This window comes from Dufourea novaeangliae, unplaced genomic scaffold, assembly GCF_001272555.1.
Source record: "Dufourea novaeangliae isolate 0120121106 unplaced genomic scaffold, ASM127255v1 scaffold108, whole genome shotgun sequence".
Lineage (NCBI taxonomy): Eukaryota > Metazoa > Arthropoda > Insecta > Hymenoptera > Halictidae > Dufourea > Dufourea novaeangliae.
In genome coordinates this window covers 3,258,529-3,281,561 of record NW_015374014.1, presented here as the reverse complement: position 1 = coordinate 3,281,561, position 23,033 = coordinate 3,258,529, and the positions used below count along the sequence as shown (strand labels likewise).

The following is a 23,033-nucleotide window of genomic DNA, read 5'->3' as shown; positions in this document are numbered from 1 at the left end:
TTTAGCCGGATTTACTATCCCTTCCTCGCGTCGGGAACCATGTTTGCGGTAAAATCGGTCGTACTCTTCATACACTTCTTGAAATACTTAACTGTCCTTCGTCTGTACAACTGAGCCATCGATAAATGGTAATGATTCAAGGTTAACCCTTAACTGACAGACAGAATTAGGCAAATTGTAATCTAATTACAAAATGTAGATTCCAATTATAATGTAATTGCAATGTAATTGCGGGACAATTACAATTACAGTAATGTCTCGATGAATGCAACATACTCGGGTCCACTTCGGAGCATTTGTGGAAAGGGGAAAAGGTTTTCAGTCCCTCATAAATAGACTGCGAATTTTTATGCAAAATGAAATTTTTTTAAATAATTTCTAAAGACAGGAGCAAATGTCTCCTTTGCCTCATCTTGTGCCATCTACACAGGGTGTGACCTAAATAATGATAAAAACAGTAGCAAATGCAAACATTAATCCAAAGTGTAGAATAAAGTTTTTTGAAATCGATATTTTCAGCTTACGATAAGTAGAAACGGTAACTAGTGAACAGACACGTTGCCGAGGTCCTATTCAACTGCACACGTTCCAAGAGATAAATTGCTTCTACCAGGCTGTGAAGTTTTCAAAATGTATTAGGTGCATATGAAATAGCCTTTTCACAAATAAAACTTTACCAACACGTGATTTCCTCAGAGCTATTTAAACGCCTATTTCTATTGTTGTTGAAACATTATTTTACTCTTGAAACATTATTATCGATGGCATTTTCTGGCCTTCCTCTTGACTCATTATCCAATGAAAAATCGCCAGCCTTGAATTTCACGAACCACCATTGAACTGTTCTATTTACATAACCTTCTCCAAATGCTAAATTTATATTTTCAACAACTATTACGCCAATTGCCCCGACTTTAACCTCACAAAGATCACACGATTATTATAATTATTTATGACAGCTGATTAATCAAGTTGTAATAGTTCTGTTATACATCTTATTAGTATTCAAAACTCGTATATTACAATGTATTTTTTCTTCTTTGGTATAGTTTTAAACAAAATTTACTGGATGTTATTAGCCCGGTAAATTCGAATTCTGGAGAAACGACATTTCATATGCACTAACCTAATAGTAAAGAATTCTATTTTACCGAAACGTTAATATAAGCACCCTAATAATACAGTACAGTCAACAACTGATTCTCTCCCCACAACATCGTCTTGCACTTACTGCGTCCACGGTAACACCGAAATAAATCAAAACCTGTGAAACGCCGTGCAACAAGGTAGATGCATCGAGTGTTAATAACTCAACAAGCAGCATTTTATCGCAACCTGTGTACCATTAAACGAAGTAAATTTCATGAAATGTGACCTATTTTCTCTTTCGGAACATTATTTCCCCCTCCACCCAATGCCAAGTTTCGCAATTTGTCTGGGTGACCGGTGAAAACAATCCAACGATGGATTTCATACATCGGAGGACCCTGATCATAGATCATAGAAGATCAATCGTAGCCGATCGTTAAGTGTTTTTCGACGTCGCGACGAACAAGGAAAAATCGTTCCTTGCGACGTATGTTGGTCCATTCTATCAAATTGGTGCAAAAGGTTTGTCCTATTTTTCTAATACAGTCACAAATAAAGTCGTATAATTTCAAAGTAATTTCTTGATTTTCCATGCAATTCTATTCTCTTCAAGACACATTGAAATTCAAAAAAAAACTTGACATTCTCAGCGACCATGCATTTTTAGGCCACATTTGCGGTAGATACATATTCGATAAGAAATACCAAAACGGATATTTCGGAAATTCTAACACCGAATTCGATTAAATGAAACGCGAACTTTCATGATGCAGGAACCAATCAAGCAAAACCTTTAAGCCAAAATACGAAACATTAAGATAAGAATAATAACATTGTGTATTAGGAAATACGGCTTTTTAAAGAATCGCAGAGACAAACCATTTTGCTCAACCCTTTACATCCTGACGGTACTTTGTAGTAGGTACCACTTATATCAACATACTGTCATGAACCAGTATGATTAGAACCCAACTAAAACGAGTAAATAGGTACTAATTCTTTGAAGTCCTTAGAGATACTATAATATATGGCCAGCATTCAGAGACATCATGTTCAGCTATTAGCATAAAAAAAAACAACACCATATTTGAATAGTTTTCAAGTATCTCGAATAAAAGTTTCAAGGTGGATCACGCACATTTTTAATAATTATAAATTTAGTTAAAAATTTAACAGAACATTCTTAAAAGCTTCAGCTTTCAATTATTACCAAAAAATCGCAAGGTCAATGATAAAATTATTAAAAAAGATACGTTATACAAATTTCTTTTAATTTAGTTCATTTTCATAAAAAATTAAGTGGTTATAGATTTTTTTACGGAGATTATGAGGGCACGGAGAAAAGATATGTTAACAATCAAATAAAACTAAAAATTAAGGTCAATGTAGGTATGCAAACTTAGGTTTCAATGCGTTTGATAGTATTTTCTACGCATGTCTGTTATGAGAGTCAACGACACTTGTTTTCCTTCTGTTTATTCGACGAACTTTCCATATTTTTCTTAAAAATGAAAAAAAAATGTTTTTTTCCACTTATTTGTACATTTTCATCCACTTCAGTATTTTGAAGTAGTTTAACACTAGAACTACGAGCGAAAAACGCATATTTACTTTGATCGGTGGATAAATGTGAAAAACTTGAAAATTTAGAAATTTAGAAATTGACTAATTTCTTCACTTTCATATTGTAATAAAAGGTGCAAAAGATCTGAGAAAATGTATTGTTATGACATTTCAATCGTCGTTGTAAGAGTGTATTGATAAGTCATTTTGACTTGCTTGGTAGTTGTAGTGTTAAAATATGAAGAATTCAAATTAAATTGGTAAAATTGATAAAAAGTATAAAGCCCCATATGGAGCCCCAGCTAGATACGACACCAAACGCGTGAGCTACCTTAAAGGGTGAAAATAAAGTTTCGTTACACGAACGAGAAACCTTTTGCACGACTTTGTGTTCGGCGAGAAATGCAATCGACGCGGCTCGTCGCCGGTGAAACGAAAGAAGTCGAACGGTGACCTGGCCGTAATTGCTTAACGAGTCGCGTAGGTAGGCCCAACAACACGCTGGCCGAAATCGGCGATTCGGCCGGGCCCCGCCACTTTTCTGCCGCCGTTTAGCAACTAGACTGCCTGTCGCTCCCCGACTGATCATAACCGGAAGGCATAGATCGGGGATCCAGCTCTCTGCTCCAGAGCACGCGTCCGTCTCAAACGACCGTGCCTCCGCATTCATTGACATTTAAGAAAAAAAAAAAAAAAGGAATCATTCAGGCTCGAGACAGATCGAGTAAACGTGAATCTGAATGACTGACATCGAGTTCCCTGCGAGACCTGTCATTATGCGAATTTAGGACGGAACTGGTTCGCGGTAACTACCACCGTCTGTTACACAATGAATGAGCCTATAGCAGTCCGTTCAAGGCAGAGGGTAAATTTAGATACGTGTTGACGCAACTCGTTTTTGCGTATCGATGAAATTTAATTTGTTTCTCGGTTGCTCGGTCTGGACGGTGATCAGTGAATGAGTGCAGGGAATCATTTGTTTTTCTGCGCATTAATAGATCGTGTGGCGTGGCTTTTATTGTAGTATACTTCAGATGTAAAACATAATAAAAAGACATACCTGTAGGTGTTGAAAACTTATGGTAATAATTGCTCAATGTGCACGATGAATAAAATTAGAATGATCTCCCGAGTCATCTTAACCTATGTATGTTTGTTTTGTTACTTATTGTTTGGTAAAAAAATGTTCTGCCGATTGTTGTAATCTGTCGTTACATGTGATCGTTTTAATTTTTTAGAACTTTGAAAACAAAACTAATAACTAGTACATAGTAAATAAAGATGGGTCGTTTGGATCTGAACAGTCCTCCTAGTGTTAAAATGGTAGAAGTGTGAATGGATATGTTTTAAAAAACCATTGAAGTATTGATTGCACGGCTATCAATCTTACTATGTATTTTCAAAGTATTCTGCATTCTCAAAATGTCACAGAATATTAAAATAACAACTAAATACTCTTAATATGAACGTCAAGTGCAACTAAATAATGTAGATACTGAGCCATGTGCAATTCAAAATAGCAATAGTTGTTAAATACTAACTACTTTTACTTGTATGTGCAATAGGCTTGTATAAAATACACGCTCTTTAGAAACGTTATAAATGGCTATAATAAATATTTATAATTAGCGACGACTGCCGCACACGAAAATGTTACGATTTCGATCAAGTTTCGAATTTCTATTAATCAAAAATTTCCAAGTGGTTACTAATTCTTCAGTGTGTCAATGTTTCGCATATTTTTACGTTAAAAATATTCGTTCATAAAATTAATGAACGAAGGAATTTCACCATCGCATTTGAAATGGATTTAAAGCAGCGTTTACATTTCTCGCGACATCTCGCATCGGTGATTTCAACGCAGGCATAAGCATGTCTTTCCACCTATCCACGCAAACAGTAGCAATCTTAGTTCCACAAGTTTCATCGATTTGGACTTTCCACAATTATAAATTCCCCAACCTTCGTTTCCACAAAATAAATAAATTATTTTTATTTAAGTATTAGATTGTAGCACATGAAATTGCCGATATTCGAACAGTTGACAATGAATGACAATTAATAAATTAAATATGATTTACATTGTTCGTTGTGCTAATCATAATTTATAACATTACTGTGCTTCTTTGTCTCTTGTAATTATTGAAATCTTATTGTGCATGTTTACCTATTTTACGTAGGCGAACAATATGGTATCAAAGGAATAATTTCGAACACTTTTCCAATATGAATTTAAATTGGGTCATGGCAAAGTTATCCGAATTAAATTATGAAATATTGCGTTAGTCACGACATTCACCGGATGTTTGCCCAACAAAGGATCACTTTTTATGTTATCGGCAACTCCTTCTGCGAAAAACAATATTCCCTAATCGAAAATCAATACACCTGCTGCAATTTCTATAAAGTCACCATGTTTCTTGATGAATTCTTATAATTATTCCATACCAATGAAAAATTCGTGTTTGGTAGCATTTTGGGATTAATTAAAGAAAGCTTACACATCTGCTTCAAAAAATAAATACAACACTTAGTTAAAAATGTAGATATACATATATAATTCAACAGAAAACAAACTGCAAAATTTCTATAAAGGCATTCGCTTTTAAAAGCAGTAAAGATAAAATTAACAATTGTTTTTCACTATTTCTATATTAATACTTGGTGTAACCTCCATTTGGTAATGAAAATACACAAACGGATACGATGGAGCAATAAAATTGGTGGCATTTTAAAAATATCTATGAAAATGAAGATGACCCTATAGAAATTTCGGCTAGTGTATTTCCAAAGTATGTACCACCAATTTTATTGTTCCACCGTACCTGCTTATGTATTCTCATTTTAAAAAATGGAGGTTACACTAAGTATTAATATAGAAATAGTGAAACACAATTGTTAATTTGAACTCTACTAACCGAATGACTTTATACAAATGTCGCAGTTTGTTTTCTGTTAAATTATATGTATATATATTTTTTTAAATAAATGTTACATTTATTTTTTGAAACCGACGTGTACGCTTCCTTTAATTAATCCCACAATGCTACCAAACACAAATTTTTCATTGGTATGAAATAAATATAAGAATTCATAAAAAAAAACATGGTGACTTTATAGAGCTTTTGACCAGTGTAATTGCAGGGTTTGAACGCATACAATCCACAATAATCATTCCGTCACAGAATATCTCGTTTGAAGAAAGCTGTCAATCATCACGGTGTATATTTCAATCGAATAAAAATTACTTTTCCAAAAATAAACATTTCCGTAAGTAGTATAAAAACGACAATCTCGTATGGCAGAACCTAATAATTAATAATCGTTTCCGTTCATTACCGTTATTTCAAATGAAAAAAAACGTACGTGGCTGTCTCCTGGTTCTCCGTAAGGACATCTCCACGACTCTGTTATCGTTGAAAAGTTGAAGATAAGGGAAGAAACCTCGCGTTTCTTTTTGTTCACGCGTGTGCATCACCTTTTACGCGTTACGTATGCACAGGCGCGTGTGTTCCCTATACACGTAACGTCGGTTCATTTCAGAGAGCTGCCGGCACACGTTGGTAGAAGGGTAAATAAGGCCGCTGATTCGCCCAAGGGGGTCTAACTGTCCGGATGGTGCAATTTTGCCCCGGAGGCTCCAATAACCTACTCGAGACCACTGACTCGCCTCGAACCTCCGAACGACTAGTATGACTCTTGTTCTGTCTCTTTTGATACTTTACTTTCCGACAGCTCCCGGCGCGGATATGAGTGTATTTATAATCCCGCGTATCGGCGGTTTCGCGAGGCGGCGGCGGTCGCCGTATTTTCTTTTGGTCCCGGCGAGGTCTTTTCGTGCAATCTGCTTTTCTCATCGAGGCACCTTTCCCCCTTGCGCCAGCGTGATATTCTTAACGTGTATCAACTTTTATTGATCTGAGTTTTTGCTTGCTCTTTGACGCGTAGAGGGTTAAACGAACAATTCTACTGAAATTTCCGAATTGTACGATGGAATCGAAACTTTCCATGGTATCTTAGGATCTGTTGGAAACATTCAGAAATTCTAATCGACGGGATTATTTACTTAATCCTATCAGAATGTCCTGAATTCTCTTTTAAGAGTAAACAAAAATATTTGATTACACATTTTAACTCAGTAGTTTAGATGACATTTTGATTAAAAAATATACTTTTTTAATTTAGTAAACGGTGATTTGTTATTCAATTCCAAATTTATTAAACCTACTAATCACATTCAGCACATGGAAAAATTAAAATTTATAAGGAAAATATGGATCTGCAACACACTGTACCTAAGGCTTTATGTCAAACTGTAAAAAACTTCGTGTACACAAATGTGAGCACCAGGCCCGAAAGGGTTAGTACAGTAACTATTTATGTATTTTAGATATAATTAAATACAGTGTGTATACTTTCGAAATATTCAAAGGTTTCCTCAGAAACGAAACCTCACATGGAAGAAATTTTATTCCAGACTTTCCACTAATTTCTCTGTGAAGGATCAGCTCTATGTCGAGTGTGCCAACATCAAGCCACAATTATACAGCTAAATTATATGATATTAATCGAATCGATAGTGAAAATATCGGTTTGAGTCATAACCGGTAGAGTCCACATTTCTGTAAAATGTCTGTAAAAATGAAAACGCATATTTCGTTGTAAGGTTTCAAGTAATTAAACAAAATAATGGTCATTCATCCTTAACTCCAGTTCGTCTCTTTAAGTCAGCTCTTTTATTTCTGCCAGACGACACGTCGAAAGACATTCGGAGCTACATTGAAACCGCCTAAAGGGAGAGCAAAAGGGAAAGGTCTGAAATAAAGAAAAACAAAGGACAAAGGAAGAATCAACAGAATAAATAAAGGAAGACGAGCGAAGTCGTCGCCAATCATTCGAATGCAAATGACACGTTTCCGCCCTGTATTATGCGTCATTTGTCGCATACGAACGAGGAATCCTTAAAACGAAAACGTAATACATATTACACAACTGCGTCGCAGAAGTATTGTGTGAGAGAAATAACAACTTCATTGGGAATTATTCCAGCAGACAGAATCCCGATGCAGTGTCACGAAATTAACTTCGACGAACTATAGGACTCTGCGTAATTCGCGAGATGACGAAGAAACATTCCATATATGGCAGGTTGAGAATCATAGTGATGTACATAAGTCCAAATTTTGAAAATTTGAGTTAATACTACTTTTAAAATCTTAAAAATCTCCATAGTTAATTAAAATATAACTTCATTCTTTACCGTAAAATGACAGTACTTTTCTTTATCACTAAACAAGGAGAAGAACCCGAAATACATATTTGTATTTTTTGTATAATTCACATTTTTCTGCACTGTTTTTTGATTGTATATCAAAACGAATAGTTTTGCTGTCATGGTACATAAAATTTTAAATATTAATGCTATTTTCTATTTTTTTTTTCAACGTCAGCAAATACGACAACAATATACATTTGTAAACAAGAAATGAATAAAAAAGCATCATTTCTTAAAAATACCACTGTACTCATTATTTTTACTAGCCAAAATGTTTAAAAACGATGGTGTAAATCAATCTTAACTGATTAATTCGCTTCTAGGTCATATAAAATCCTTTTTTGCACTTCAATTTTCATACACAGACATTTTTTACAGGTTTTTGAACCTACAGACGTGTTTTTACAACTTCAATGTGGAGTTTTTAAAACAACAATCGCAAAACACCATTTTACGGGAAACGGCACGAGTGTGACTTATACCACTATGATATTCAACACACCATATATGTATATTCATGTGTTGTATGTATATATTACGTTGTACTACATGAAATTGCCGGTATTCGAATAGTGGATAATCAACCGCGATTAGTAAATGAAATGTAATTTACATTTTTCGTTATGCAAATTCTAAGTTATAACATTATTGTTACAACATTTAACTGTTCTTTATCAAAATATACTTACCTTTGATAAAGTGTTCATTTTTTAAGCTGTCCTGTCACCGTTAGCGTGCATGCATTAAAATATCTAGAAATAATAACCTTACATAACACTAGAACTACCAAAGCAGTCAAAATGACTGGATGGTACATTCTTATACGACGATTAAAATGTTATAAGCATACATTTGTTTTAAATCTCGTATAAATTTTATTGCGATATAAAAGTAAAGAAATTAGTTAATTTATAAATTTGTATATTTTCCAAAATGTTTGTCGTGTTATAGAAATAGATACACATTAATTCGTCGGTAGTTCTATTGCTAAAGGGGTCTTCGTAAAGCAGTTTACCAGTTCACAAAATTCGTGATAAAATCGATCCTGTCGTAACAGCCGCGCGTATCCTTCGGCAAATATTAGAGTCATCTCGTTCGTTGGAGGTCTTTTGGGAGGCCTATGAGAGACCGCTCCCTTGTCTCGAGATGTTGTGTAACGTGATCCATGAGCGAAAGATCATTGTCCCGCGTGATCATACGTGAACCTTGCGGCTCGTGTGCAAGTCGTGCACCCTAATTATGCGGGCACAGCGCGAGGCAACGCCATTGTCCGTGGATTTTACATTGCATACAGGATTAAAGAAAAAAAAAAGAAACGCATTGATATATTATACCAGGCCCATCGAAGTTGATGGACGCGACGAATATATCGATTACGTTAAATATTTTCACGTTTCTGTCGTAGAAAATTTCTCCAAGCAAACACAACAGAAAAATTGACATTTTCCACGACCCAAACATTTAATATATAAATATGTTATATTTCTGATTATTAATTGATAAATGTACTCGTAACTCTTTTTGTTGGAATTCCTGTCGATACTCCAGTAATTTGTAATGGATTTGTACGTTTTATTTCAACTTATTTCAAAATGACAATATATTGTCAGTCAATGAAGATCGATGATTCCACAGGCTTGAAAGAGATACATTCCTACGGCATTATCCCCCCCCCCCTGCCTTCTGGTATTCAACTTATGTTGGAAAGACGCACGAAGGATGTGCTCACTCGTCAATTTTTGACGTTTGTAATTAATTAGCTTTTAGCCAGCATAACACGTATGACATCACAATGATTCTTAAGATCCGTAATTCATTTATGCGAATGGGAGCACACTTGCGCTCAACGAAGGTGTCCGGAGGCTGTGGGTCACAGGTGCCTGAAGGAATGAAGTCTATAAACTAATTCGAAATTTTACGATACATTGAAATTATGCGTGTTTCACTTGCGCTACATTTGACTCGTGGAGAACGTGATTTTCATTTTCTTAAACTGGTTTCAACGATCAAATGACACTTCACTTCGCCGGATTCTTTTCTAATAATAGCTTTATATTTAGGATCCTTCGAAAGTAGATCAAACTGGGCCAATGTTCTTCTATGGATCACGAGAAAAATAATTACCTGTATACAAAGTTTGTGCTAAATGTCAGACATTAACAATTAGTGACTGTTTGCAAAAACATAAACGGTAATTAACGCTTTCATGTCTACCAATTTCTTTCAGTAATAAGTAGTTAACTGCATTCTGGTAATGTAGCAATTAAAATTATAACTATATTTAAAGTAGGTGTTATCTTGTCAACAGAAGTAATTTTCCTTGTACGAACAAGTTTTTATGTTACGAATTAATATGAAATATTGATGGCGTTGGGATTCAGGATCAATTAACTGCCGAGACAAAGCATAAACACTTCCAGGAAAGTTTTGTCACAGTATTATAGAGGTATTAGCCTTGACTGAAGATTGCCAGTGTCATGCCCTTCATAATATTGGGTCAGTGCAAAAGTTTTGAAGGATTGTCTGCAGATGATGTAATTACAACGGTTTTATTGTTTTAAATAAAATTGAAATTGAGCTCCTAAAATGATATTTGAAAATGATTACAAATACGAAAAAAACCATTTATGATCAGTTTGGAGAAGTTATTGTATCAATCCCAGTCTGTAGTAAACTGTAAATTTATTATTATAATTTAATTGTACAAATTCACTGAATAATAATCTTCCAAAAATTTGTTTATCGGAATAAAAATTTCTACTGAAAATACATGTACCTATTATAAAATAATTATTATGTATTTCATTACATTATTATTGAATTATATTTAAATTAATTATTGGGCTACTCTTTTAGAGCAAAACCCAAAACTTTTTCACTGACCCAATACATTCAAACATCTCTTTTGGACACTATGTAATAAGGAGACAAATAAGTTTTGAAAAGAGCTTACTCGTATAATTGGTCCAGGAGAATCCCAGTCTCGTTATAATTAGGACAATGGATGTTCATTGCTCAGAAGATCGTACAATAATGCAAATAAATATTTGAATGACACCAAACACATTTTCAGTTTCGCAATGTAATGTTATAGTACGTGGTCTCGCCATTTTTACGTTGACATCATCATTTTCGTTGACAAATATAAGTGAAACAATATCGTCGTTATCCATAATTTACGTATTATCCTGGATTATCTTCACGTATCTTTACTTATTCGTGGCCATCGTCTCAATTTCCGAATCCAATACAGTAAATCCTCGATGAGTGTTCCAAGGGTCCTCGGCACTAACAAGGGTAAGTCCCAGGTCTAACACTGACATTTTAATGAAGTTTAGCACAGTGATCGAGCTTCGAATTCTGAAGTCGATGATATTTGCTTCAGCCGCATACGGCTATTAGTTTATAAAATATTTAATCTTCAGTGCCGAGGAGTCTCCGAATACTCATCGTGGATTTCTTGTTCAGGCTCGAGTAAGACATGGATGCAATCTTCTCAACTGATTCTTCTATAAAAAAACATTCATGACTCGTTTTGTGTTCCGACAATCGGTAGGTATTTGGAACGATCGGTGTTTCCAGTAATCAATTGCCGGAAAATCGACGTTTTCCTGCAATGACGGCCGACCAGAGAGTGCAATTCCTCTCGGTAGAAGCTGAACAATGTACGTTACCATAGCACAAGAAACTACCCTAGTAGCAATTACTGTTGGAATTTTGATGGGCCTTTAATGCACGATTGGTTGGCCAACAGTTAGAATTGTCACCCTTTTTTGCAACTGGGCCAACAATCATACCTAGCGTAGGGCCTACGTCACTATATTACGAAGGACCAACTGGAGGTTTCTTTCTGTAGGGCCAATTGTTGCGTATCTACAATAAACCAACAATAGGAGGACAGTTGGCTATACTACACTTCCATAAATCCTTTACAAATATTTGAAGGAGTGTAACACTAAAAAGAATATTTATAATAATTACTTGTTATAATAATTATATACATGTATAAATTGTATATGTGTATTAAACAGGTAAACAAGTGTTTTATCAGCAAAGTTACCTTTACAATTTATTATGTACAATTTATACATGTAGCTAATTATTAGAAATAATAATTATAAGTTATTTCCAATCTTCTGTCCCCTGACACTATGTTCACAAAATGTCAAACGTCAAACGTGTTGTGCGACAGTAACAAATTGTGAATATATTCATAAATAAAAAAACAAAAAAATCAATTTGAAATATAATAACAAGTTTTTGGTTATAGAAACGTTTCTGACGTCTTTAAGACGATATTTAAATGTTGGCAAACGTTGGGTGGGCCTTTAAATTTCGTGTTAATTAACCGACTATAATAATTGTAATCCCAACATTGGATATTCGTTGGAAAATTGTCATAACTTATTCGTCGTAGGTCCTATTTTGGGAATTTGTTGGCAAAAACACTAACTATATCCCACCTAACTCCCAACTGTTGAATACCGTTGGCCAACCATAAATGCTACTAGGGTAAGGATTAGCGGTGATCGACTTAAAATTCATCAATGAATTGCCGAGAAGGACAATTTCGCCACCGGGATCCGAAAGGCGGTGCATCGACCTCGTTTCAGGATCTTACGGATCCTCGAAGCAAAACGATTGTCAGCGCGTGCCCCTTTCTCGAAGCTGTTTCGCCACCTGCTGGGGGGGGGGGTGGGGAGGGAAGTCGTAGGAGGGACAAGGAAAAGAAGAGGGCGTGCACGCACGCTCGCTGGCTCACTCGCCAAATGTTTCATCGTGGCCGCGAAGTCGCCGAATAAAAGCCAGGGCTTCGTTTATTGCTTTTCTTGGAACACACCGAGAGGACGAAGGCCGCCTCACCAGCGGAGATGAAAAAGAGAGAAGGCGACGCTTTCCCCATTGTGCGTCCCCGCGTCGACTCTGTTAGCCAGCAACCAGTGTCCGCGGGATCACGCGCGGATTAATTAAAATAGCGCGGGTACACGGGGTTCTTCATATGGCACAAGGTCATCGACGGGGGATGAGGGCGGTGAAAAAGAAAAAACTTGTGAACGAATCCCCCCTCCCCACGATATCTGTCGGTGCTCGGACCGTTTTTTAAAGCAAACCCTTTAATTGCCCGGTTCTCACGCCGACCGATTACAAGGCGCGCCACGCGTCGCTCGTGCTCGATCTTGTAATTAATAAAATCAATTAATCGATATCTCGTCGTGTGATCTCTCCGCTCGAAGCAACACTCGGAATTTATGCCGAAACACCCGACACACAGGTATATACCCCATCGTCGACGATAACACGCGAAGAAGAAGATCACCGGAGAAGAAGAAGAAGAAGAGGAGCAAAGAACAAAAACAAGAGCAAGAAGAGGGGTAACGAAAAAAAAAAAAACGAACGAGCCAAGAAGATTGGTTGCGTAATCGCGGCAACTCGTCGGCGCACATGTGTGCCCAGGATCGCCCCAGGCGAACCAAGACCTTGCCGACGTGCATGAGAACTGGGCCGCGACGGGCCTCACCGGACCCTCCCGACGTCAGGCCCGATTCTACCGGACTCAAATCGGACCGGCCGCCGATCTAGACAGTATTTACACTTCCCTCTCTTTCTCTCGCCTTTGCGCTATCCTTCAAGTTTCTCTTCCTTTTGCTCCTCGAACCGTCTACGGTTTGACCGTTTACCGACTTGAACATCTCTTCGGGGATTTATGGATCTTTCTTTGCTGTTCTCTGTTCGCGGGTATTCTTCTAATATTGGATATTGAACATTACCTCATTACGGTCCGCCATTGTTTCCGAGAGTGCTTCCTCGGAACCAAGACATCGCAGCTGTCTGATACTCTACTAGGTTCGAGATGTTTTAACGAATTGTGTTTTCATTTTACTGCTATTATATATGTATACAGAGACAGAAAAAGGTGTTCATACGCCGGTGACACCTATTATCGATTAATAATATTGTCTCGAGTGTAACACTAAGCTCATGATTATGTCCATCATACTATACCATTGACAGGAAACTAGATTGTTATGGAATAACTAGAAGAAAGTAATTTTAACTTAATACTGAAGACAGCATTGTCAGTTGATAATTAGAATCGGCCGTGTACGAATACTTTTGTCTCTCATTGTATATTTATATGATTCTAGTCCGAATTGATTAAATAAAAGTCTAATAGAATGGAGAAATACAACAGGAACATTGCATTGCATTGTGTGAAGTTGTACAGATATATAGACAGGGACTGTAATGTGTTATGAGTCATAACTTATGACGGGAGATTGGTGTAAAAACTCTTGTTTTGTGAATATTTTTCATTTGTAGCCTGCCGGAAGTATACCTCTAGGGACATTGACAAAATTCGAAATTCAGCGCAGTGCGTATGTTATATGCATAGACAAATTTTTTACCAAAAACAACCGCCTTTTATTTATGAAAAAATGCCGGCAGTCTAAAGGTTAATGTTTCGATTGAACTGTCTACCTTGTTCCTTTTTAGTACACTCATCCAACCACTTCCTCGAACCGTTTATGCAACAGTGTTGTGTCCTTCGATTCGAAGAATTACGACGGTGGTTTGGAAAGTTTCGTCGTTTATGGTGTTTACGAATAAACTATTTCCTCACAAAATTGTTTGTAGTTCTGTAATGGAAATAGTAATCATACCTACATAACTTCTGTTATATATGTGTATATTGAAAATCACTGGATCGCAATAAAAAATACAGCAGTGAAATATTTGCTAATAAAATTAGACTGCGGACTTTTATGCAAAATGTCATTTTATGAAGTGATTTATAAAAACTGGAGTAGAAACTGAAAATTCTTTTTTATCACAGGGATTTAGTAGGTAAAAGTAAAATAAGAAATTTATTACACTCGATCGAATTTCTGTCATTTATTGTATTCCACATACCTCTGTATGCTATAAATGCATAAAATCCACAGTCTACTAATATTTGACAGATCAATGGTAATTGCAAAGTACATTGGAGCAACGTAACGATTCTTAACTTATTAATTTATAGTAATTTATAGTAATAACTCAATTTATTAATTTATAGTAATTATAAACATTTTTGCCTGGTAATCTTGATTAAAACTATAAATCAATCCAGGTTTCTCAATTTTGAAAATTTTCGTTTCCTCTCAGTTTCTACAGCATTTCCCACTTCCTTCTAGTTTCTATTCCACTGTTTCCGTTTTCTCTTCTCATTAAGGCAGATCCGGACACGTGCAACAGCGAGCACAAGCACGCGCAGCCGAAATCCCGTAAATATAACTCGGTCCTTCCTTGCGCGTAGACCCATTCACCCGGGAGTAGGCGCGCTATGGTCGAAAAGACCAACCCTGATAACCAGTTGTGTACAAGTTTCGAGCAAATTGCCAACAATAAATGACAAAAATTGTCTAAAAAATCATAGCCATCTTTTTCCGCATTTGGCTTGGGTTTTGCAGGCAACGCTAGATGACAAAATGGTAAATCAAGTTGGTAGAAAATCTTGCAACATGGCGTATCTCAAATTGAGAGCAAAACCGGAACAAGGTTTGCGCAAGCCAATTTGCTGCATATGTTGTTGCCAATTTGCTGCCTATATTGCTGCCAATGTGTGCGCAAGTTATTTATAGAAAATCTTGCATCAAACTTGTAGCCATAATTTTATAACAGGCATTGGACAAAATTTGGCTTTGCAGGTTTTGGAGTTTGGAACGCTATTTTTTAAAACTTGTGCGAGTGCACAATGTATCACCTCAATCACCTGGCGACGTAAATAAGACAGATCATGCTTTAAATGGGAATAGCTTCGCGAAAAGTAGCAAGAATTGAACACTTTAGATCATATTTCAAAACAACATCGTCGGTCGAAAAAACCAATGCGCGCCTACCCTAGTAGCATTTATGATTGGCCAACGGTATCCAACAGTTGGGAGTTACATAGTTGAGATATAGTTAGTGTTTTTGCCTACAAATTCCCAAAATAGGGCCTACGACGTAAAAGTTATGACAATTTGCCAACGAATATCCAATGTTGGGCCTACAATTATTATAGTTGGTTAATTAACAAGAAATTTAAAATGATAATACAACATTGGCCCACCCAAAGTTTGTCAACATTCAAATATCGTCTTAAAGACATCAGAAACGTTGCTACAACCAAAGACTTGTTATTATATTTTAAATTGATTTTTTTGTTTTCTTATTTATGAATATACTCACAATTTTTTACTGTCGCGCAACACGTTTGACATTTGACATTTTGTAAAAATAGAGTCAGGGGACAGAAGATTGGAAATAACTTATAATAATTATTTCTAATAATTAGCTTCATGTATAAATTGTACATAATAAATTGTAAAGGTAACTTTGCTGATAAAACACTTGTTTACCTGTTTAATATACATATACAATTTATACATGTATATAATTATTATAACAAGTAATTATTATAAATATTTTTTTTATTGTTACACTCCTTCAAATATTTGTAAAGCATTTATGGAAGTGTAGTATAGCTAACTGTCTTACTATTGTTGGTTTATTGTAGATACTCAACAATTGGCCCTACAGAAAGAAACCTCCAGTTGCTCCTTCGTAATACAGTGACGTGGGCCCTATGTTAGATATGATTGTTGGCCCGGTTGCAAAAAAGGGTGACGATTCTAACTGTTGACCAACCAATAGTGCATTAAAGGCCCATCAAAATTCCAACAGTAATTGCTACTAGGGTATTCCTGTGTTACAATCGACCCTCTCAAGAGGCTTCTGCAACGCACATTGTTCGTGACCGTGGTCAAAATGACTTGTCAATACAGATCTTTTGCACATTTATTACGATATGAAAGTGAAGAAATCAGTCAATTTCTAAATTTCTAAATATCAAAAGTTTTTCATGTTTATCCACCGATCGAAGCAAATATGCGTTTATCGTCGGTAGTTCTAGTGTTAATGGGTTGATGCGCAAGGAAGGCCCGAATAAACCTGCTTTTAAAAACCTGAGTAGCTCTAATGTCAGGATAGCATCGCAAATATTGCCGACCAGTTTGCTGACGCCGAAGAGTCTGCAATGTGTTTCATCTCGTGAGGCAGCCTAACACCCACACTTGCTGTGCAAACTTCGTCCTTGTTTCACGAAACGGAATACTGATATTATTTATTACAATAACCGCAGGATATTTGGTTTAAAAAAATGTGTCTTATGAAACGACAGAATTTTCCACGTAATCTGACAATCAGACTTCGGATTTTATACATTTGTCGTTTGTAGATCCCTGTAAAATACAGTAAAAGATAAATCTTTCATCGGATGCAACGTATTTTCTATTTCATTAACCCAATAAGAGGGACGAAAGAATTTCCTACTTTTGTTCTTGTCTTTATGAATTAAAATTCGCAGTCTACTGGTAATTTTTAATATGATAAAATGTTCGAATATCTTCGTAATACGTTGTACCTGTTAGGTCTCGTTGCTTCGGAGTTATACCTGAAACAACGATAACTTACAACCGTAAGATATTGTTTTAAAACACAGCACAGAATGGACATTTTGAGGTCGTTGTTCCTACAAGGCGTCGACTTAGAAATGAATATTTCGGCGGACTCGAGCTTCTGGATCTAAGGCCCTGATTTCTCCATGGGTAATAAGTGGGCCACCGTCGTTGTTAGGAAATGGTTCATACCGCAAGATAAATTTCAGATCTTTTTTATCGGCGCGTATATCAACGGACCGTAGCCCGGCAATTGTGAAATTTGAATTAGAACCGGCCGATTTTTGCAAGGGCGACCGCGTAGACGAATTTTAGAACGCGGACTGGTGTTTTTCCACGTGACCTGTTGTACACCTGCAACCTGTTTCTCGAGGAATAGGTATAAAATTGTACGTGTTTATGCGACAATCTGAAATCTGATAAGACGCAAGTATTCGTCGCTCTTCTGAATTCAAAACGATAGATTTATCTTTGTAGGATACCTACATCTAATTCGGTTACGAGTGTGTAATGGATGTGGTTTAAAAAACTTCGGGAGCTTAATGCAAAAGACATTTTACATACATGGTAAATAGAATACATAAGAATATGTCAAAGTGGTTGAATGTGATACTTATACATATATCATACTTAATTACAAAAGCAAATATACTACATAATGGATTTCATTCACATTTATTTATATATAATATTATCTATTTATACAATGTTAATACCTACTTTATCATGATATTAATATACTAATGATAAACGCTACCAAATATTATATATTTAATTTAAAATATTGTTTAAATATTGTAAGATTATCATTAAAAATATTTAAATGATAATAAAAAATAATATTTAAATAAAATATTATGTATATATATACATACCCTATGTAATATATTTCATATATCAATAATCAGCTAATGTCAGAAAAGAAACAACGGTTTTCCATATCTACAATAAAAATGCGATAACGCAAACATAAACAACAATACTGAAACATAATTAAAAATTCTGTTTTTTTTTTCGATAATATGATGTTATACATGAAATTATTTTAGTTATATATATTTAGTTACATGTATGAAATTAGTTATTTTTCTCGGTTGAAGGCCACATAATGACACATATCTAATGACTAATGAATATCTCTTTTCTTTCAGGTATTAGGACCCGTTTCAGGGTGTCATGTGAATCCAGCTGTATCAATTGGCCTTCTGGTTAGCGGAAATTGCAGTTTCCTCAAAGCAATATGTTACATAGTCTGTCAATGCTGTGGCGCAATCGCAGGTTGTCTTGAAGGTAAATAAAGTAATCTGCGTGTAGCATATTTGTGCTACTATTAAATTATAATGGTACCAATAAAACAAGAGTCTGAAAGGTAAATATAATTTGAAGGTAAACATAATAATCTGCGTTTAGCATATTTTTGTTACTATCTAATAACTAGTGAAGTGAACGAAAAACTATCACCATATTAAATACGTGTTAGATCAATGTATATGTATATTCTTTTAATATATAACAACTGAAATATGAATCTATTAAATCCATTATTCAATCCATATTTAAAGAAGATATTTTACAAGCTAAAATTAAATGAGCATTTATTGTCTCAATTAACAGTAGAACAATCAAACTCATCAAAACAACGTATTTTAAATTTCTTGTTTTACAATTGAGTGACTTAATGGAAAAGGGCCACATGCCACAACACTAAAATTAAAACGACAACAACTTATAGGAAAAGTAATTTCTCTGGACATTCGGTATTAACTGATACTTATTTTATTTGGTAATTAAAGTAGATATTACATGGCAATTAACGTTACCTCTTGACTCAAAAGTTCATATCAAATGATACGTTTTTTCACAATAAAAAAATGTTTCTTCTTCACATCTTAAATCGGACCAAATGAAAGAGGCACAATCATGCGTCTCTATAAAAAAATGTTTGCCCGAATAGCCATAATCTTTTCTTTCATATGATATGAATTTTCAAGTCAAGATTCCACAGTAATAATTGCGACTTCAACTATGAACTAAAATAACTACGAGTTATTACCGAATTTCCTGAATTATAGTTATTTTTTCTAAAGGAGTGGTTGTGTAAATTTATTTATAGCATTATGGCATGTGTCTGTTTTCCACTAAGCCCCTCTTTTATTACAAGTTCTCCAAGGAGACAGAATGGCATGAGCCTCTTTTCCGCTAAGAGTTTGTTTGCTTTCTGTTTATGGAAATGTACATACCACGGTACTTGAAGTTCATGGAATGGACGCCAGATAATTAGAGCTTGTTCATGGAACAAAAGACTAAAAGTCGATGTAGATGTGGCATGTGCCTCTTTTCCATTAAGCCCCTCAATAACAGAAATCATAAAGGTGCTTTTTTCAGAATTTATGGTGATTTTTAATTTATTACACATTTTAAATATACTACCTGTAATATGTTATATTATATTATATATTTTACAATAATTTAGTATAAATACATTCAACGCCGGTAGTTCTAGTTGTCCCGTTTAAATCTTTCGAGGGGTGGAAAATGAAAGAAAACCTTCATCGAACCTTTATTAACGTTTCATTTTATCACGTTCTTTGAATTCACGTGTACGCAGCCACATAATATCCGCAGTGGACTAACTAATATCGGTAAAATGAATATTCTATTATAAGTGCTGCTATTTCATCCCATTTACTCAAATAAGCGTGTCCAATTATATTAATGGCAATACATAAATTGAATTCACGAGCACGAAACTTTCTTTCCGTACGAACGTTTGTTCATTCCATTTCTGCTCTTCGGTTGTCATGGACGAGGTCTTCTATCATCCTGAGTTAATTAATAAGTTCGGCAAGGTCAAGGTCTCAACGTATATGTTTGCTGACATCAGTCACGTCAGGCGGGAACGAGAGCGAAGCGAATTACATAGGCGAAATGCATGATGTCCCGTTCATTCGTTAGACGCTATTATTAGCCCCTTGTGATTGTATTATCATCAAACGTGACACGATACAATGAATTGCGTTTATCAAAAAGGTACGAAGTGAAATGTCCATCTGCAAGATAATACAAGAGAAACATGAATCGTTAGCGCAACACGTGTCACAATTACAAGAAAAGGACTAGTAATTGGACCCCTATTTTGTTGAAGTTTTTAAAACTGCTCGAACAACATCCTAATTTTATACATATGATTGTAAATTTTCCAGTTGATTTTGACAAAAACTGATATTATAACATATTTCAACGAAATTTGATATTATAATATATAGAATTTAAAAGTTTGTCGGGAAATATCAAATATTAATACATTCTACTTTTAAATTTCTTTTTGACATTTTCATAAGTAAATACTTTTATGAAAGTAACAGTTTAATTTGGGAATACGGTTTCGCAAGAAATATTTCAGTTACAATAAACTGTTTTTGTATACCCCAAGCTTACATATCTATCTGACATTATTGAAGTTATAACAGTTTAGCTTTGTGATTAATAACATTGAAATTATCAATCAATAGTAGAAACGAGAGACAATGTTACAACCGACCCTCACCCCCGGTAGGTGGTAACACTATATATGGGGTCAATAATATCACGATTTTAATTTAAAACAATCAAAATTTGAATTCAACTAAATTATAATAAATGAAAGGAAAATTGCAAGATATTATCCAATTAAGGATTACATCACAGTTATGACAAATTCATAAATAACCTATGACAAAGAAGCCCCCCCAAAGAATCTATCCCAATTAAGGATTACATTATCAATTATGACAAATACATCATTAATCCTTACACTCTAGGTATTATACCCTTTTTCCGCTCGGTCTACGTGTAGGTACTTACTGAATGGCTCTAGGCAAACTAGGCAACAATATTTCTCATCTCTTTCATCGCTATATTCATTCCTGTTTTTATTCTTCGAATTATCCTTTGTATAAGCATATTCTCAATTTTCAGTTATATGCATTTCTCTTAATCCTTTTCCCTATTTTTCTTCTTGTTCTTCTCTAATCTTTTCTCTTCCGGAAATGTCAATATACAAATTTTCTGTCCCTTTATGTACAAAACTGAAAGGGTGACAGAGTTTCTTATTATTTGTTCCCACAGGTACTGCTCCCGTCAACGCGGATTCACGATCTTGGTGCCACGTCTCTCGGCACGTCTATCACCGAAGGCCAAGGTATCTTCATGGAAGCGATCGTGACATTCCTTTTGGTTTTGGTTGTCCATGCAGTGACCGATCCGAAGAGGAGCGACACGAAGGGATGGGCACCGTTGGCGATCGGTTTGACCATCACCGTGGCTCACATGGCAGCCGTACCCATCACAGGGAGCAGCATGAATCCTGCCAGAACACTTGGTCCAGCCGTCATTCTGGGCATATGGAAGGACCTGTGGATCTATTGGGTCGGGCCCATTCTGGGAGCCTGCGTCGCTGGCGGACTCTACAAGATAGCGTTCAGGTCGAGGAAAGAAGAGGACGAGGCGTCCTATGATTTCTGAGAGAGCAAAATTAACGGCAATTGATCTGTTGACAATACGGAAAGGCATCGTCTTGATTGTTAAACACGTTTCAGGGCTCTGTTAACGTATCGAAATATATGATACGGTCGAATTCTGAGAAGTGAACGTTCATCGTTCGACTTAACGAGAAATTATTAGGGTTAATGAGACAGAAATGACCGGTCGTCCATTCGTACTTTTAAAATGTATATCCAGAAAGTCTGATCTTTGCAATTGCAGAAATTTTAAATATTTTGCAATTATTGCAGATACAGTAGGGGCCTCGAAAGAAGAATCTAATAGAATTGATACTTGATACGTGAATTTCAGATTTATATGTCGCAGTGAAGAAAAGATGGAGACTTCCTTTGTCACACTGTACAGTTTGAGTAATTCCTCGGGGAGTATTTAATACGAGTACTGAATTGTGAACTAAATGCTTGAGCCTCCATTCACGTTTTCTAATTTAATTCAAGAAAGTTAATGTCAGATATATTTTATTTGAGTTCCGTTTGGTGTGGAACAATTTTCTCGTATAAATATAACAACAAAGTAATGCAGCTACATAAATGCAAATTAAAATAATATTTGTAATCCTATGTCTGTCAAGTCCGTTTTATTTGTTCCGTATCGGTCGTACTCATTGCGAACAATAGAAGAGAAGCATGTACGTATGTATGTATTTATAAAACAATTTTTCTATCAAATAATTTAGACGAACTATATATTTGAGACCAAATTTTTAATCATTTTTAATAATACGATTGATGTAATTTAATCCATTCATCATTGTACAGTGAGTAACTTTAATATTCGGACACTATACATTTTTAACTTCGTCGCACTGTAATTTTATTCGTGACAAGGAAAGAAATTATTGAGTTGTAAATTACATTATTACAAAAGGTCTAGTTAACAAAAATAACAACATTAATTATAATGTTCGTAACACTTATTATATTTTCTTATAATTACGAAGAGGCACAAATTTTTTAGACTTACGGTTAATTCAGATTTCTTCACGTAATTTCATGATCTTTTTAATTAACGTATAAACCACACTTCTAATAATGAAATGTCTTCGTTTACACATACATCATCGATATGTTCGACTGCAGAAA

General features: G+C 35.3%; 1 protein-coding gene across 1 annotated transcript in view; it reads left to right on the top strand.

The window, feature by feature from the left end:
- LOC107188748 (aquaporin AQPAe.a-like) overlaps positions 1-21,922 on the top strand; it is a 57,915-nt gene extending 35,993 nt beyond the window's left edge. The window contains 2 exon segments of the mRNA XM_015577098.1: positions 18,561-18,719; positions 21,517-21,922. Coding sequence (XP_015432584.1) covers positions 18,561-18,719; positions 21,517-21,912 — 555 coding nt within the window. The 3' untranslated portion in view covers positions 21,913-21,922.
- The last annotated feature ends 1,111 nt before the right edge of the window (positions 21,923-23,033 follow it).